General features: G+C 41.3%; 1 protein-coding gene across 1 annotated transcript in view; it reads right to left on the bottom strand.

Moving 5' to 3' along the window:
- Positions 1-14783: 14783 nt before the first annotated feature.
- Positions 14784-19511, bottom strand: part of LOC140483946 (FYVE, RhoGEF and PH domain-containing protein 5-like) — a 239377-nt gene continuing 234649 nt past the window's right edge. Inside the window, exons 19-20 of the mRNA XM_072582811.1 lie at positions 19320-19474; positions 14784-16086 (exon numbers count right to left, since the gene is read on the bottom strand). Coding sequence (XP_072438912.1) covers positions 16050-16086; positions 19320-19474 — 192 coding nt within the window. The 3' untranslated portion in view covers positions 14784-16049. The remainder of the gene's footprint in view (positions 16087-19319; positions 19475-19511) is intronic.

Genomic DNA, 19511 nt, shown 5'->3' with positions numbered 1-19511 from the left:
ATACAGAGACAGCTGGTTAAGGACACCCTTGAATATGTTGATAGTAGAATTCCATCCCTAGCTGACTTAAAGTCTGAGCCTCATCACAAATAGATTTACTTTAGTTAAGATTCACAGGTAATCATAGCTATAGGATTTGAATATACATATATGTGTGTGTGTGTGTGTGTGTAATTTTCTTTAAAAACATACACACAATAAGCATTAAAGACAGCCTTAGATGGTAAGATTGTTGGCAGGATGCAGGAAGCATGGATCACTAGACAGTGAAAGATCACACTATGTGAGGGCTCTGTACTCAGAGTGGTCTGTACCCCTAGTTCATTTGGTACCTTCACACTAATGAAAGGCCCACACGCTGCTGACATGGGGAATTGAATTACAGGTGCAGAGATTAGCATCCACTGGATTGAGTAAGATGCATTGTAAAAGGCCCAAGGATAAATATAAAGATCTCTCGTAATCTCTTCTCTTGTAAGGTCATGAGAAGACCTGGGATTGTCCATAGGGCTGCCCATCACTGACCATGCAGTCACATGATTAACCTGATTGGATGTGTATGTACTCAATTAGTAATGCAATTGGTTTGTAATAATCAAAGGTGGATTGAAAACAAATGTATAAATATTTATGTCTTTCCTTTGTTCAGTGAAGAAGCTTCTGGAGCCCCAGAGGTTTCTTCCCACCAGGTTAACATTGATAAACCCTTTAATGCTGGAGGTGGACTCCAGGTGTTGAATGATTTATTTAGTCCTCCCGCCCAACAGTTTGGCGTACTTGGCAGGATGCAGGAAATATGGGCCACTAGTGAGTGAACGACCACCTTATGTGAAGGCTCTGTATTAAGATTGGTCTGTACCACTGGTTCATTTGGTGCTTCCTTATGATATCATATCTGAATCTTTCACTGGGTCCACTCAGTCTCAAAGAGAGAGGGATAGTGAGTGATGTGGCTCGTAGTCGGTTACAACTAGCCAGAGAATCACCTTTTTTAGATCCTCCTGGATGGATTAAGTTAACTGAGTGACATTTTGTAGGTTGGGACCTCTGGTTTGATCGCTGTGGGCAGGACTTAAACGAGAAGGCCGGACCAGGACCGAGATTTATGTATGTGTTTGCTGGCACATAGTGATCACTATCCGGAACTCCGTCTGGCGAGCTGCTTCCAGGGTTGGTGAAGTTAACTGGGAAGAAGTCCACTTCCTCCAGTGGGTAAATGTGGAGACCTTTGATCTGGCAAGCTGCGTTGTAGGACTCCAACAAAAAGTCTGGACTAGTGCACACAGTATAAGTTTCCCCGGCTGGTGTGCTCACAGTTTTACCAGTACAGCAAGCAGGGTTCAAACGTGTGGATCTTTGAGACTTGCCCACTTGCTACAGCCATAAACAATAATGGCCACAACAGTAAAACAGAATGAAACCGAGGGATCCCTAACATGATTCTTGACACAAGAAACTAATTAACTAAATGGTTAAAACTAATTGGAATCCCAGAAACCCACCTAGTTTACAAAGAAAATGGTAGGATAAAGAAAAGAAAAACAAACAAGATAAATACTTAATTTTAGTACTTTGAGCACATGCAGAATTAAAAGAGATTATTTTTGGTCAACTGACATTAATCACAGCTGAGAAAAATGGAGGTAAATTTATCATGCCTGTGTGCAATAGGGGCTGGTTCTGGAATGTGAATTAATGAATGTAAAACTATTGCACATCTCACTCTCACTACGAGCAAAGAATAAACATAAAGTTTAAAAACTGAGATCGGAAGAAAGTAAGAAAGTGTTCATACATCATAGGAGAGGGATCGAGCATTTTATGTCTGATTGATGTGATAACTCCTGTCTGGACATGAATGTGAGTTTCTATAGCCCCTGAACTAAGTGTTGACTCTTTGTTGCCTACTTTGTATGCATCTTCTTCATTCATTGGTTTTTAAATGTTGTTTTGTGTAATTTATGTGTTTTTATTCCATGGAGCTTGAGAGCTGGGGATACTTAAGTTTAATTTGTGTTTTGGGAACATGTGGTGTTGTGAAAGTACGGTGTGTACCTGTATCAGTTTGGAACATGTATGATTAATATAATGTCCCTTTAAGGAACAATCAGTGGTTGAATACAAGAAAAATCTGCTACAAAATGTTGATTTAGAATTTGTTTTTCAAAGCTTGGTGAAAATTTACCTCTTGCAATTGGTCGCAGTTGATTAAATTTAATTGAAGAAAGAAAGATTAAGTCAAAAGACATAACCTATTTCCTCACTCCTCAAAATGATTTACTATCTGTGTTGTGTTTTGTTTAAGGGACAAGTCTTGGGTAAATGTTTAATTTCAGAACCTTAATGGTCAAATATTTGCAATTTCATTTTCTGGCCAGAGTGAACTTGCAAATATTATTTTAACATATGGATGAATCTTTAATACCGGATGATAAGATTTGCTCATCTTAAATGTCCACTGGTGTGAAATGGTGCTCTAAGAAATAAGGAAATTGGAATTTTAGAAAATTAATTCTCTTTGAATGAAATTAGCTGATATGTTCTAAAATCTGAGAAAATTGAAATCAAAGAGTTGAAGAAAAGTCCAGAATCTAACAAAGGAGGTAGGCTTTTCCTTTGTTCAGCAATGAATCATAACGCATGGCTCTTACTTCTGCACAGGAGGAAGAGGAGTCGCTAGCATAATTATGTCCAAGAGCCTTCGCCCCATCCATTTTTAATTAGCAGTAAACTACTATTAATTAATCCATTCTCCTTGAAGCGGAATGAATGGACACTGTTTTGTTTTTCAGATAACTGAAGATACATCTGCCAACAGCTCCAAATTTGTGAACTTGTCTGCAGACTTTCAATGTCTCAACATAATGATGGATGAGGCAGCCTCAAATCATCAAACCATTGGTTTTAATGCACCTCACATTGGAGAACTATTGTGGGAACATTAAATATATGGAGTATCAGGCATTTCAAAACCACTAAGCCTGGGTACATTTAAGCTGAAGAAATAATATTAAGCTGACGTTCTGAAATATTTAAAGGGAACAGTTTTGTGAAATTTAAAAGGATTCTGAAAAATGATAAAATGCATGTGCACACAGTCTCAGTGGTTTCAATGCATGGAAGAAAAATTATTAGTGACTTTGGTGATGAAAATGAAATATTGGATTTGGACAAATTTTCACATAGATAAATCATCTATCCATCATGAGTTTTCAAGTAATTCTTTTTTAAAAGTACATTACTGCCTAAATCCAACAGGAATGTTTGACTTTTATTTTGAGATATTATAAGAATATGTTTCACTGGACTGCTAATCTCTCCAGAACTCAGGAATTAGACAGGATGATAATAGTTGAGTCACAAAATTGGATGAAGGCAGGTGATTAAGGATGGAGAGTGGTGGCAGAGAAAGGCAAACAAAATTAGAATAATTAGAATAACAATTAAGGTTAACATACATTCTAGCAAAAGGGAAGTTTAGATGTGGGCACTAAATCCATAGCATACGATTGGTGATGCTTGTGTTCTTGTCTTTCCTTTTAAGGGAACTGAATTTGATGATTGGGCCAACACCCAAGGCATCAGGACCATACATGGAGAAATAAGTAAAGTCTTTTGGGAGATGGTTTCAAGATGGTGTCAGCAGAGTAGCAGCATTTAAGCTACTGAACCTTGGGCTCATTCACTCCCGTCTGCTTGTTTTTCTTTTCTCCTTTTTGTTTTTGTTATTGCTTCTTTTTCGTTTCTTTTTTCCTTTAAAACCTCAGTTGCATTGGCATTGGTAGTGGCATCGGTGAGAATGGGCTCTGGGCAGAATGGCAGCACAGCCCAGGGAGCAGGAGTAAATGTTGAAGGGCAAGTGTCCAGCAGTAGCAGCAGCAATGCCAGGACGAGGTGGATGTGGGTCACCTGTCCCCAAAGCTCCCCAGCGAGTGAGCAACATCTGGGCTTAACCCCCAGATCCAAACTCACAGGCTGAGCCAAGGCTGTAGATCCATAGCTCAGCCCAGCTGCCTGACAGCTAAGCCAGCAATAGAGGAGGATTTGGTAGTAGCACAGGTCCCTGTGGCACCGGCAGTGGCTGCTTCAGCGAGATTGGGCCAGCGTGAACTCATGGTGGCAGTGGAATTGACGGAAGTGAGATAGAGTCACCACTCTATGGCACTTTGTTCCAGCAGTGGCAGCATGTCCAAGCGCAGTTTAGCAGCAAGGATGAGAGGATTGGGGTAGAGGAGCCCATCTGGCCTCTGGCTGAGCTAAAAGTGGAGAGCTGTTCAAGAGACCACCTAACTTTATTCAGATAAGGCTATAAAGATGAACTTTATTGTTTTATTTTTCTGGCTTTATCATCTGTGTTTTGATTTATTTTCTGTGTTTAAAGAGGGTGCCAAAGAGTGGCAACACCTAACAACACTTTTCATTGTATTTATAATACATAGATGTGACAATAAATGAATTAAATCAAATCAAAAGATCATATGAGAGTCAAGAATGCATGACATGACCTTGGGTTACCATGGAATTGTGCAAAAGTGATAGTTACATCTGAAATAAATATTATGAGGGAATACATGGTTTAAAAGCACTGACGAATACATCTCAGACAAATACACCTATTTGTTAAAATTGTTAGGTCTGAAAGAGCACAAAAATGTAGTTTGAATGATAAGGCACTGAAATAACTTCACAGAGGCCAGTATCCCATCACCAAATCACCCTTCATTTACTTGATCACAGTACATGGACTGTTGCTAGCCAGCTCGGAGTCAGTCCTCTGAACTGAGGAGATTCTAATCTCCTGGTTATATATTTTTTTCTTTCTTTTGATATTCTAAAGCCTCCTGTTTATATGATTTTCCCTTCATCCCACACTATTGCCAAGCAGCAGTAGTACTTATTTTTCCCCAGCACCCATGTTGTGTGCATGTAGGTGTGGGACACAGAGACGGAAATCAAGTACTGAAAACTTTATTCATATTCCACCACCAGAAAGGAAAAACATACTGAGTGGCCAGTGACAAGCAGTGCCCTGTTGCTTAAGGGCAAAGTCTATGTGAACAAAAAGGAAGGGAAGGTAGGGGTTAAATCAAAATAGAGTTGGAGGTGCCCATCCCTCCCTGGAGATAACTACTGTTTTCTTTTGACACCGTGAAGGAATATTGAGTGCAGAAAGCTTCCACTACCAGGAAGGAAAAAACACCTAAGTGATCAGTGACAATTAGTGCTCTTCTCTTCAAGGGCAATGACCATCTGAATGAAAAAGTGAAGGGGGGTGGTGGCTTAGGGATCAAATCAAAATAGAATTGGAGAGAGTGATGAAGCACTCCATGGCCCATGGTGCCCACCTGTCTCCTGTTTAAATCTATATATATTTTTAGAAACCCCCACATCACTGCCAAACAATAGTTGTGCTTATTTCTCCTCAGCACTCATGTCATGTGCGTGTAGGCATAGGGCGCAGTGAAGAATCGATGAGTGCAGAAAACTTTATTCATATTCCATCACCAGGAAGAGAAAGCACCCGAGTGGCCAGTGACAAACAGTGCCCTTCTCACCAAAGGGCAATGTCTAAGAGATAAAAAAAAATGTGAAGGAGAGGGTAAGAATTAAATCAAAATAGAATTGGAGGGGGAAATAAAGCACTCCATGCCCCACAGTGTCCAACTCCCCCAAAAGATAACTCCTGTTTATGCTTTTTTTTAGTCCCCTGAACTGAGGAGATTCAAAATCTCCTGGTTATATCTTTTTTTCTCTCACCCCCGCACTTTGGCCATACAGCAGTAGTGTTTATTTTACCCAGAACCCATGTTGTGTATGGTTGTGTGTATAAGTACAAGACACAGTGAACACACCAGGTATAAATAACTTTATTAATAGTCCACCACTAGGAAAATCACCCATGTTGCCAAAGAACCAGTGGGAAGCAGAGCTCCGTAGGGGCAATGCCTTTGTGAATGAAAAAGTGAAGGGGAGGACAGGGGTTAAATCAAAATAGAGTTGGCGGGGGAAATAAAGCACTCCATACCCACGGTGCCCACCTCTCCCCAACAGTAACTCATTTTTATTTATTTTTCTTTCACACAGTGAAGAAACATTGAATGCAGAAAACTTTATTTGTCTTCTACCACCAGGAAGAATAAAACACCTGCGGGACCAGTGGCAAGCAGTGCCCTTCTCTTCAAGGACAATGCCTATGTGAACAAAAATGTGGAGGAGGGGGTAGGGATTAAATCAAAATAGAATCGGAGTTGGAAATAAAGCATCCCATGCCCTGCGGTGCCCATCTCTCCCTGAAGATAACTCCTGGTTTTTCTTCAGTGTGTGTAACTCCTGTTTATAATTTTTTTTTTCTTTTTATAAACCCTACAGTACTGCCAAACAGCAGTAGTGCTCATTCCTCCTCAGCGCCCATGTTGTGTGCAGGTGTAGGACATAGTGAAGAAACAGCGAGTGCAGAAACTTTTATTGACATTGCACTACAGGAAGAACAGAAACAGCCCAGTGGCTAGTGACACACAGTGCCCTTCTCACCAAAGGTCAATGCCTAAGTGATTGAAAAAGTGGAGGTAGGGGTAGGGATTAAATCAAAATAGAGTTGAAGGGGGAAATAAAAGACAGATGACTGTCTGTGTGGAGTTTGCACATTCTCCCAGTGTGTGCGTGGGTTTCCTCCAGGTGCTCTGGTTTCCTCCCGCAATCCAAAGATGTGCAGGTTAAGTGAATAGGCTATGCTAAATTGCCCATAATGTTAGGTACATTAGTCAGGGATAAATGTAGGGGAATGGATCTGGGTGGGTTACTCTTTGGAGGGTCGGCGTGGACTTGTTGGGCCAAAGGGCCTATTTCCACACTGTAGGGAATCTAATCTAAAACACCACGCCTGCAGTGCCCACCACTCCCTGAAAATAACCCCTGTTCTTTCTTCCATCTGAGTGGCCAATGACAAGCAGTGCCCTTCTTAACAAACGTCAATGCTGAGTAATCAAAAAGAGAGGACAGGGATTAAATCAAAATAGAGTCAGAGGGAGAAATAAAATACCCCACGCCCCTGCACTGCCCACCTCTCCCTGAAGATGACTCCTGTATTTTTCTCCCATGTCATGTGCGTTTAACTCCTGTTTATTGTTTTTTGGCCTCGTGTGACCTAGGTCAGACACAACTTCACCACTGCCATGAGTCCACTCTAGGCCCACCTTGCCGATGCAGCAGCTGCTGATGCCACTTGGGCCTTGTACTATGCCCAAACACGTCTTTGCCGCTGTATTCACGAATCTGCACCGTATGCTGACTCTGCCAGGAAGCCAAATTCGCCTCTGCTACAGCAGCCATGAGTCGATGCTAGGACTGCCTCAACAATGCAGAAGCCGCTGGAACTCAAATTTGCCTCTGACACCACTGCCATGAGTCCACACTGCTGGGCCAACACAAGTCCCACTTGTTACTAGTGCCATCGCTGGAACCAAGCTCTTCAACAAAAGGTAAATACAAAATTTTTAAGAAGAGAAAAAAATCAAGGAAACATAAAGTGGACAAGTCTCAGAAGCTCTGCTCCACTGCCATCTTACATGAAGTTAGGGAGGGAGTACATGTACTCCACTGTTTAAACCAATAAGTAGAATTCTAATGTGTAGGGAGAGTTAGCAAGTATTAAAGAAGGCTGAGCTAAGACTCGGAAGGTGTAAGAGAGTGGAGTAAAGGAACCCAGAGGAAAAATGAGTGAAGCATAAATGGAAGATAAAGTTTGATGAATGCACTGTAATTTGTTCGAACTGTATTGTTTGATACATTGCGGCTCAGTGGAGGTACTCACATCCGGAGGTAGTACAACGATACAATCATTCTCAAGATTGGCAAGGAAGGGAAAATATTGAAGAATGACCCTGAAGACAGATACAGATGAAAGAAAGCTGGAGAAATTTTGAGTTCATGTGTGATGCTATTTTACTGTTGTTGAGTGAGGTGATCAGCAGATAGAGAACAAGAAGACTAAAATCAAAGAGCATAAATCTGAATCAATAATATTTAGAGGTTACAGAATAGTGAATTTTAGAACAAGTTATGCAAATATATTAATTTAAAGAAGAAACAGATGTGGATAATTTGAGCAGATCATTACACTCAAAGATCAAGGGAAGAATGACAGAAAAATTGAGACAAGAGTTAGAGATCATATCATATAGAATCTTTAGAATCCAAATAAGTTTCTTTTAATGAGTTGTTAAAGCTTTAAAAGTGACTGAATTTCACTTATCAATGGAATTTGAATATGTGCTGCCTTATTCAGTGAAAGGAACTGGTGTGAAAAGTATTTGACAGTAAGGCCCATCTGAGAATCAAACTTCTGTTTCAAACTAACTCACAGCATGCAATTAGAAGAATTTGTAATTGCAGCTGCAAGATTGAGAGACTGTGTTTGTTTGAGCTTCCAAGGTCAAGTGAGAAAGAAACTGCTCCCAAACTAATCAGTTTTGTCAAGGATTAGGTGTAACTTTTTATATTAGAGCTGATCTTAAAGACTTTGTAACAAGTGGTAGAAATTAACATCCGTTCTGATCTTCTCTAATAGGATTGGGAGGAATATAAACTGGAGAGCAGAATTAAGTAAAAATGAGCTGTTGGTGATAAAGATCTAATGAGAACTTCACCAATTAAGACTGAGACATTAGATTTCTGAAAGTAAACAATGAGCGTGGTTCAAAAAGGGGAAAAATGAAGATCCTGCAGTGGATATTTGACAGATTGGCCAAAGGGATAAATGGGAATGTGGAATGCCACAAGCTAAGAAATCAAGGGGCATCAGGATGGTTGTGATGAATAGCAAGGGAACATAACCAGATTGAGCGGTGATAAGGAAGCCCATGATGAAACAATGAATCATCTGATTGACAAAGAACAAGATTATACCAAAAGGATTTGAGAAGGACAATCTTATCACGCATAAAAGGCTAATGCCTCAACATTGACCAGATCCAAAGGGGGGAGGGACAGTACTGTGTATAAACCACAGAAATGTCACACAAAAATGGAAGTTTACATTGCCTCATCACACTCTCCAATTTCTGCTTCACCCCTCACCTGCCAGGCATGTATGATACATACGTAACAACACCTGCTTCTAAACTGTCTCCAATGTGTCATTCTTCTCATGGGGTACCCATAACAATACACTATCTCAATCAATATAGGGGTTATTAACCCTTTCTGTAATTTCTTTTTTGATTTGTTCCTCTACATCTCTCCCAGTAACCCGTGGTCTACATATTGCACCTAGAAACGTAATTGACACTTCTTATTCCTTCTCTGCAGCTAATAATTTCTTTCTGTGAACCCTCTTTCTGTTGTACTGCAATGCTCTCCTTAATCAAAAACCACTTCCCTTCCCCTGCATTTTACCTTTCCTGAACACCTTGTAACCAGATATATTTAAAATTTTGATCTGCTTTTCCTTAAGCCAGGTCTCCATTATTGCCACGACACTATAATCCCTGAAAGCAATCTGTACGTTGATTCCCCATTCTTATTAACTATAGTAACCCTGATTTAGACCTCAATCCTTTTTCCCTTACTCTCCTAGCATTTCATACGCCCTGGTTTTACTTTCCAATATTCTCTCCTGGTTCCCACTACCCTGATACATTAGTTGAAATTCTTTCCAACAGTATTAGCAAAATACCAAGTAACAAACTCAGCCCCATATCTGTTTAGGTGCAGGTTGAATAAAAGCAAAATACCATGGATGCTGTAAATTTGACATAAAACCATCAGATAGAACTTGTCCAGCTTGTGTTGATGCCATCTGCCCCAGACCCACTCTCAGTGTGCATGAATCTAAAGTTTTCCCTCCTGCACCATTTTTTCACCCATGTTCTCACATGTTCTGTATTTCTGCACTCACTTGCAAATGGCACTGGGGATAATTTGGAGATTACTACATTTCTTCTAATTCACTCATGGGATGTGGGTGATGCTGGCTGGGCCAGCATTTATTGCAAGCCCCTAATTGACCTTGAGGAGGTAGTGGTGAGCAGTTTTCTTGAGTCGCTGTAGGTAGACCATTAGGGAGGGAATTTCAAGATTTTTACCCATTGGTGTGCTGATTACTAATTTTCAACCCAGCATCCCAAATTATAATTACAAGACTGCATTCTCCTTCTTATTAAATTTGTTTCTTTCGATGTAGACCATGACCTCTGGCTGTTTGTCCTGTCCCAGAACACACCCCTGGCATCAGTTGTGAGACATCCTTGATCCTCTTATCAGGGAGCAGTAAACCATCCTAGAATTATGTTAATGGCCACAGACATGTCTGTCTGTTCCCCACAAAAGAATCTTTCTGCCTCATCTGAGCTGGACCACTTGTGATGCATTGACTTGGTTCCTGCAGCCCACCTTGGAAGATCCATAACCCTCACTGATATCCAGAATGGAAAACCACTTAGTGAGCAGGATCTCTGGGACCTCCTATACTATCTTTCTCTTGGATGCCAGGTGATTACCGATTTCCTATGTCGATGCTTGTCCCTAAATTAAGTTTCTACATTTAGAAAGGAGGATTTGTTGAAGTGGTGCAGAATAGTAATCCTGAGGCTGAGAGTAAAGCTTGAGTAATGCAGGTTCAAGGAGAAAGTGAGGACTGCAGATGCTGGAGATCAGAGCTGAAAATGTGTTGCTGGAAAAGCGAAGCAGGTCAGGCAACATCCAAGGAGCAGGAGAATCCACGTTTCAGGCATGAGCCCTTCTTCAGGAAAATACCAGCTGATAGAATTTGTTAATGATAAGCCCCTGAATGTTGATAGTAAGGGATTTGGTCAGTGATCATTCCAAGGTGACTGGGAAACACATTACTTTTGCTCCACCAAATTATTCGATCAAGCCTGCCCAGAGGCAAACTTTGGAAGTTCCCATGGTTACTGGCCCAGACATTAGGTCACATTCCAGGTATACCTCATACAAAGAATATGCTCCCTGCTAATGCAGTTCAATAATACCTTGACATTCAAGGTACACTCATCAGTGATGCATGGGTTTAGATAGCCCATGCATCTCTAGGTATGAGTATATGTTTACCTCCTTTCCTCAGTTGAAGGATAGTGAATCACTTTTCCTTCAGATAAGAAAACGCAGTAAATCTCAGGGATCTCATTTTCTTCTCCCACAATCACAGCAGTGTTTTTACCATGATTTACTGTCATGGTCAGAGACATTTGTTTTGCCTGCTGTGCTCTCAGTTAGTGTCCACTTTTCCTGAACTGATCTGGTATACACAACAGAATTCTACATGCTTTCCATGTAACTGCCAGTAGTCAATGCAAGGATACCCTGACTGGTGCAATGAAAGTGCATTGGTTTATGGCCATTGCTGCTATTCTCAGAAACTCCTTTCTGATCTAGGAAGGGGACCCCCTTGTGTTCCCAGCCGCCCATTCCTTCCCCGGCTATCGACCTTCCTTGTTACATTTCATAAAGTAACTAACAAACGTATTCAAATTCAGACAGGGTGGGCTGAAGGACCTGTTATTGTGCAACATTCAGGGGCTTATCATTAACTTAAATTCTATGTAGCTTTAACATATCTCGTAATAAAATCCATTTTGTTATAACCACCTGCGCTATGTGGACTGTCAGCTTGTCAGGCTTGTAACACAGGCACAGGGTATTCCAATGGTTGCTACATTCAGTCTTGCCAATAAATAAGGGTGGTTTGCTGAAAAATTTAACCAAATGACTCAAAATGTTCTGGGGTCACTAAACAGTCAGATTTTTATTTGGAGGCAGTTGTAGCAGAAGGTTGCTACGTTTGGGCTACTGCTTGGTTAGGGAATTCAAAGCAGGAGAAAGAGCTCTATATTGAAAAGATGCTGTTATAGTAAACAGTTAAGACTCACAGAAATCCTGGAAGCCAGTTGATGCACTGAAAAGTTGGAGCTAGGGCTCACGAGACATCCTGAGTGGTTATCTACAGAGTTTGGATTTGTAAAAGTCTTTGGGATCCTTTGTTGCTTCAGTGTAGTTGAGAGTCAGATGAAGAATGCCTACTAACAGTAATGATTAAGTCCAGCTGAGAAATGTTGGAGCTTGGAGTATATCAGAGTTTAGCATCAGTTTCGTGAAGCTAACTATCTGCAAAAGAACTGGAATGATGCCAGTGAGTAGGAGGCCTGTGCAATGCAGATTTGGGGAGAGATTGAACCACCGGAATGAGCAATCATTGAGGAGTCTGCAAAGGAGTAGAATTTGAGGGAGTTTGAAGGCTAGGTCTTCAAAAGTAAAAAAGACTGGAATCTGTTTTGGGGCAATTGTATCTTAATAATCTTAATAAATTTTCACCCACAATGCAATTAATACCTGGTAGGGTATGTGAGAAATCAGAGATATCTACATTGAGAAATACAATATGCCATGTGGACTGTGGGGTTTTCAATGACAGTTTATCTGTTACCCCTATTTACCTTGTCACATATGGATGTTAGAATATAAGTTTTAGAAAAGAAGTTTTTATTGTTCTAATTTTGTATTGGAAAATATAGTTTGATTGTTCAAAACAATGGAATGTTATGGCTTTATTATGTTAGTCAGTGCTTTTAATCTAAATAAAAAAGTATGCTTAAATGAATTAGTCTTGAATGTAGGAGGGTTGATCAATAAGTTCACATGATTGGTAAGACGGTAAACATTAAGGAGGATATAAATGGGCTGGTCAGTTGGGCTGATCAGTGGCAAATGGAATCCAATCTGAATAAATATGAGGTGATGCACTTATGCAGAACAAACAAGGCAAATGGAATACATGATGAATGGTATGACCCTGGGAAGCACTAAGATTCAATGTGTGCATGCATATACATCGATCTAGTGTGGCATGGCATGGTGGCTCAGTGGTTAGCATGGTTGCCTCACAGCGCCAGGGTCAATTCCCTCTCAGGCAATTGTCTGTGTGGATTTTGCACATTTATTTCCTTTGGGTGCTCTGGTTTCCTCCCACAATCCATAGATGTGCAGGTTATGTGGATTGGCCATGCTAATTTGCCCATAGGAATGTGCGGGCTAGGTGAATTAGCCATGGAAAATGCAGGGTTACAAGGATGGGGTTTGTCTGGGTGAGATGGTCTTCAGGTGGTCAGTGTGGGCTCAATGGGCCAAATGGCCTGCTTGATGTGCTGTAATGATACTGTGATAAATAAAATGACGTGATGGTATAACTGTATAAAACACTGGTTAGATCACACTAGAGTACTGTGTGCAGTGCTGGAATCCGCATTATAGGAGGGATATGATAGCACTGAGGGATATTTACTAGAATGTTGCCTGGGCTGGAGACTTTTGGTTTGAAGAGAGATTGGATTGTTTTCAGGTGAGCAAAAGAGACTGAGGGTGGACATGATTGAACTGTATACAGTTATGAGCGGCATAAATGGGTAGACAGGAAGAAACTTTTCCCTGAGATAGAGGATCAATAATCATAGCACAGACTTAAGGAAAGGGTTGGAAGGTTTAGACAGGATGTGAGAAAAGGTTTTTCACACAGCGGATGGTGGGAATCTGAAACTCGCTGCCTACAAGGGTTGTAGAGGCAGAAACCCATATGAAAAGCAGCACGGTGGCTCAGTGGTTAGCACTGCTGCCTCACAGTGCCAGGGACCCAGGTTCAATTCCTGCCTCAGGCAACTGTCTGTGTGGAATTTGTACATTCTCCCCGTGTCTGCGTGGGTTTGCTTCCGGTTTCCTCCCACAATCCAAAGATGTGCAGGTTAGGTGAATTGGCCGTTTTAAGTTGCCCATAGTGTTAGGTGCATTAGTTGGGGGTAAATGTAGGGCTGGGTGGGTTGCTCTTCAGAGGGTTGGTGTGGACTTGTTGGGCCAAAGGGCCTGTTTCCACACTGTAGAGAAGAAGAGTATTCAGATGTTTCTGTGATAGCAAGGCATACAAGGCAATGAACCTCGGAAACATGAGAAATAGGAGCAGGCCATTCAAACTCTTGAGCCTGCTCTGCCATTCATCATTTTGCCCAATCAGATTTAAGGAAAGGGTTAGAAGCTCAACACCCTAATTTTCCTTTCCTCCCAAATCCCTTGATCCTTTTAGCTATAATGTTCTTGAAAATATACCTTTTTTTTGGCCACAGAATGGGATTATTGGAAAATGGGATTAGAGTAGTTCGGTGTTTGTTGACTGTGCAGACTCGATGGATTATTCTGTGCTGTGACCTCTCTGACTCAAACTTACTGATCCCAACCAGACCATAGCATAAACGTGGCAGTCCCAATAAAAAACAATTCTATGCACTGACAACTGGTCAGTTGACTTACATTAATTGTTCCAAGTATTGGCAGTCTCCCAGTTGCAAAAGGGTACCATTCTTGAGTACATTTGCAAGTTGATTTTTATGTACATCGGAACACAATAGCAGTTTGTAAGTACAGGAAATGTTCATATGTTGGATCTTTAAAATTGGGATGACATACCTAGGTCTAGGAAACACAAAGATAAGAAATCTGAGGAGGACTGCAGATGCTGGGGTTCACAGTCGAGAGTGTGGTGCTGAAAAAGTACAGCAGGTTAGGCAGCATCCGAGGGGCAGGGGAATCAACGTTTCAGGCAAAAGCCTTTCATCAGGAATAATGAAGGGCTTTTGCCCGAAAAGTTGATTCTCCTGCTCCTCGGATGCTGCCTGACCTGCTGTGCTTTTCCAACACCACACGCTCGAGTAAGAAATCGGAGTCTGCAGTATACTCGAATTTTACAACAATGGAATACCAAATCTGAAATAAGCAATGAATAACAATGTGATTTAAAAATGTTTATTGATTCTAAATATTTTCCTTTCAGACTTTCTCACTTTTCCGATTAGTCATCATCAGGTGTTGGCATAGCCTACATTAGCCTGTGATCACCATTATTTATAATATATTATACTTATACAATTCCTGCTCAGCCATTGTCAGGACATCATTTTGATTTCCACTTTTCTTTAGTGCACTTTATTCAATTTCTGCTGTCTTACAATCACTTCTGCACAAAGGAATGCTTTACAAGTTCACCAAAGCAATTCCAATCCAGAGGGCTCAGCTTATCTCCAGCACGCATTAAGACACCCACCTCTCAAGACCAGACCCATCCATTCAGCAATTAGTCTGATGGAGTACAATCCTGAAGAAGGGCCTTGCTGTAGTGCCAATGTGCAATAGTGGGATGAGAACCTTTATCCAGTTTGTACAGACTAACCCTATTTATCTCAATCATTTGCCCTGTTCATCCAGTGAGCAAAAAATACTAAAGTTTTGTCATGATATCAATGCAACTCAATAAATCCACTGCAAAAATCAAACTACAGAGGAACCTTGATTATCAGAAGGACACGGGCGAGGAGTGTTTCATTCAGTTAATCGAATGCCAGATAACATTGTTAGCCAAGCATCGGGACCTTGCAATTTTGATGGAATAATCCAAAATTTGAATAATCGAATGCCGGATAATTGAGGTTCCCTGTATACCAGCTAGGTTCTGTACAGTGGGCATTGCTAAACTTGAATCACTTAACAGGATCCATGCTGTCTCAAGAGGAATCACACTTGAAAGTGACTGATCCCTGTCATTCAAGCCCTATTTTGACAACTGCTCACTGTGCCAACTACATCTCTTCCCTCCTTCACCATATATCCGGGGTGTTGGGGGGGAATTTATTTGCTCATCGAGATCTCTGACTAGGCCTCGACCACTCAGGGAGAACATTATAAATCAGGTATCCAGTCCTTTAATTTTTCAGCTGCTCCAGGAGTAGTAATGCGAGAGTCGGTTGCTCCTTCCAGAGTGAGAGACAACTTCTTGTTGGAAGAGTAGTAACTTGCTTAATAATGAAGTTGGAAGAAAAATTGGCAATTGGTGTGGAATGAACAATTGAGATCACGTGCTGAATACAGTCAGAAACCTTCCTTTAATTGTCCTGTGTTACAAGGAATATTTTATAGTGGTGAGTCACAATTATTTCCTCACATACCCACTGGAGGCCAGAGCAGAAAGGAATATCTCACATTGGCAAGACCCACAAATGCTATAATACGGTGGCTTCAAACATGGCTTCAATCCATCTGAAACACAAAATATGACCACAGTTCAACACAGACTGAGCACTTCATGAAGTGAGAATAGATATTAGCAACACAGTAACAGTCCATTGAGCCTGTTCTATCATTCAATAAGACCATGGTTGATTTGTATCCTAACTCCATATGCCTGCCTTGGGCCCAAATCCCTTGTTGCCCTCGCTTAATGAAAATTAGTCTCAGATTTAAATTTAACACTTGCATTAGTATGAGCTGCTGTTTCTTGGAATGAGTTTCAAATCTCTACTAGTCTTTGTATGTCAAAATGCTGACTAACATCTCTTCTGAATGGTCTGACCCTAATTCTTAGACCATGCCCCTGGTTCTAGAATCTTCAATCAGTGGATATTGTTTATCTTTATCTATTCTGTCTTTCTATGTTAATATCCTGAAGACTTTGATTAGATCACCCATCTAAGTTCTACAGAGTAGAGGCCTACTTTAACCCCTGAATTCCAGGTATCCTGCAAGTCTGCATTGAACTCCCTCCAGGGCCAAAACACCCTTCCTAAGGTGCTGTGCTGAGAACTTCTCACATTACTCTAAGTGTAACCAACAAGCATTTTGTATAACTGCAGCATAGCGTCTGTATTCCTGTACTCCATCTCTTTAGATATGAAGGCCAGAATTCCATTAGCCTTCTTGACTATTTTCTATACGTGTTCATGGCATTTTAAAGAGCTATGCACCCATTGGACATCCACTATATTTAATTTTATGTCTTCTAAAAAAAAATCACAGTTATCTTTTTTTGGCCTGAAATGGATAACCTCACACTTACTTACGTTAAAATCCATCTGCCATAGCTTTACCCAATCATCTAATTTATAAATATCCTATTGTAATTTTATGCCATTGTCAACATAGTCTACAATGTTGCCCAATTTTGTGTCATCAACAAATTTGGATATTTGACTTTTCATGCCATTATCCAAGTTGTTAATGGATTTTGTGAAATATTGAAGCCTCAACAAAGATCCCCACAGAACACCAGTGAGGTGAGGATGTCATCTAGACAGGGGACGAAATACCTGCAACACAAATTCCCAGCTCGGCAAACAGAACCACAACACCAGTCACCTCTTGCCAATTTGAATACCCATTATTCCAATTATCTGTTTCCTGCAACTCAACCAATTTCCTATTCCAAGTCAGTAATTTACCCTCAATTCCAGGGGTTTCCACCTTGGCTAACAGTCTCTTGTGTGGGACATTTTCAAAGACTTCTGAAGTCTATATTACCAACATCCATCAACTTAGCTCTGTCCATCACCTTTGTCACCTCTGCAAACAACTTATTTTTGTCAGGGATATTAAGCCAACAACACAGATACTAACACTGCATGCACCTTGGTTAGCATGGTGGCTCAGTGGTTAGCACTGCTGCCTCACAACTCCAGGGACCCAGGTTCGATTCCAGCCTTAGGTGACTGTGTGGAGTTTGCACATTCTACCTGTGTCTGCAGTCCAAAGCTGTGCAAGTAGGTAGATTGGCCATGTGACATTCCCATAGTGTACAGGCTAGGTGGGTGAGCCATGGTAAATGCAGGGTTACAGGAATAGGGTGGATGAGTGAATCTGAGAGGGCTGCTTTTTGGGGGATCAGTGTTGGCTTGATGGACTGAATAACCTGCTTTTACACTGTAGGAATTCATGAATATAAAGTTGGGAACAGGTTGTGGTGAATCATCTGGGTACCAGTGGGCTGCAGCCAAGCCGAAAGAAAGAGTTGCCCATTTAACACCTCCTCTGAAGTAGGGCAAGCAACAACGTTTGCAGAAGTTTCAAACAAAGACCTCAGTTTGATAGGAGGTGTGATACTGAATGGGCCCATCTGATCAAGATCCTGATCAGAGAGAAATGCTGCGTCTCTGGACTGGGTGGTCAGCCACCCCCTTTCACTGTCAAGGAACATGGTGAATCTGGCTTCAACTTGGCACTGGGAATGGTAAGACTCTGCCCACTCGACAGCCTCTTTTCCAGCTCGATGTTTTGCAGCAAACCCACTATTGTCCTCCTCATTTACTGTAGCCTGTGTGTGGACTCCTCAGGTTTGACAATGTATTTTTCAGATTCTGTACCTTTCTGTATAACTGTGGCCAAGACAGCACCAGTAAAACTCAGCTGAACATCCATATATAAAATCAAACTACGGTACATTCTGTTTTGCACTGCATTTCTCTCTGATCAGGATCTTGATCAGATGGGCCATTGGGCTGAGGAGTGGCAGATGGAGTTTAATTTAGATAAATGTCAGGTGCTGCATTTTGGAAAGACAAATCAGAGCAGGACCAATACACTTAATGGTAAGGTCCTGGGGAGTGTTGCTGAACAAAAAGACCTTGGAATGCAGGTTTATAGTTCCTTAAAAATAGAGTCACAGGTAGATAGGATAGTGAAGAAGGCATTTGGTATGCTTTCCTTTATTGGTCAGAGTATTGGATGCAGGAGCTGGAGGTTACGTTGTGGCCATACAGGACATTGGTTAGGCCAATTTTGGTATATTGTGTGCAATTCTGGCCTCCTTCCTATCAGAAGGATGTTGTGAAGTTTGTAAGGGTTCAGAAAAGATTTATAAGGATGTTGCCAGGGTTGGAGGGTTTGAGCTATATCGAGAGGTTGAGTAGGCTGGGGCTGTCTCCCCTGGAGTGTCAGAGGCTGAGGGGTGACCTTACAGAGGTTCACAAAATTATGAGGGGCATGGAGAGGATAGGATAAATAGATAGTCTTTTCTCTGGGGCTAGGTTCAGGGAGAGAGGGGATAGATATAAAAGGGACCTAAAGGGCAGCTTTTTCACGCAGGAATAGGGTGTGTGTATGAAATGAGTTGCCAGAGGAAGTGGTGGAGGCTGGCACAATTACAGCTTTTAAAAGAAGGCATCTGGATAGATATATGAATAGGAAGAGTTTACAGGAATATGGGCCAAGAGCTGGCAAATGGGACTAGATTAGGCCCAATATCTAGTTGGCATGGATGAGTTGGACGGATGGGTCTGTTTCCGTGCTGTACATCTCTATGATTCTATCACATTGGTCTAGTTCATTCACAGCTGGAAAGACTAACCATCTGGCAGCACATCCCAACCCATCTTAATCTCAAAGCTAAATGTGAAGACACATCAGAGGATGTCAAACTGAATGAAGCTAGCTGTCAATTTTTTTTTAGCATCTGTCCCTTGTCTAGACTGAATAACCTTGTTAGTGAGAGCAGGACTTACCTCTGTGCTGTGTGTGTGTCCTCAGCTTTGAATGTGTAGTAAAGGACATTTTTGTGGTAAAGCTGAAACAGTACACTGGGTCCAGAGTGGTCATCATCCTTTGATCCCTTGATAGTAAAGCCCAATAAAGGCAAGCTTTCTGCAGCGACCTTGTTCTGTCACAAAACAATGAGCATCCAAATGTCAAACTTT

Source organism: Chiloscyllium punctatum, chromosome 12, assembly GCF_047496795.1.
Source record: "Chiloscyllium punctatum isolate Juve2018m chromosome 12, sChiPun1.3, whole genome shotgun sequence".
NCBI lineage: Eukaryota > Metazoa > Chordata > Chondrichthyes > Orectolobiformes > Hemiscylliidae > Chiloscyllium > Chiloscyllium punctatum.
The sequence above is the reverse complement of the archived record's forward strand: the minus strand, read 5'-3'. Positions and strand labels throughout refer to the sequence as shown.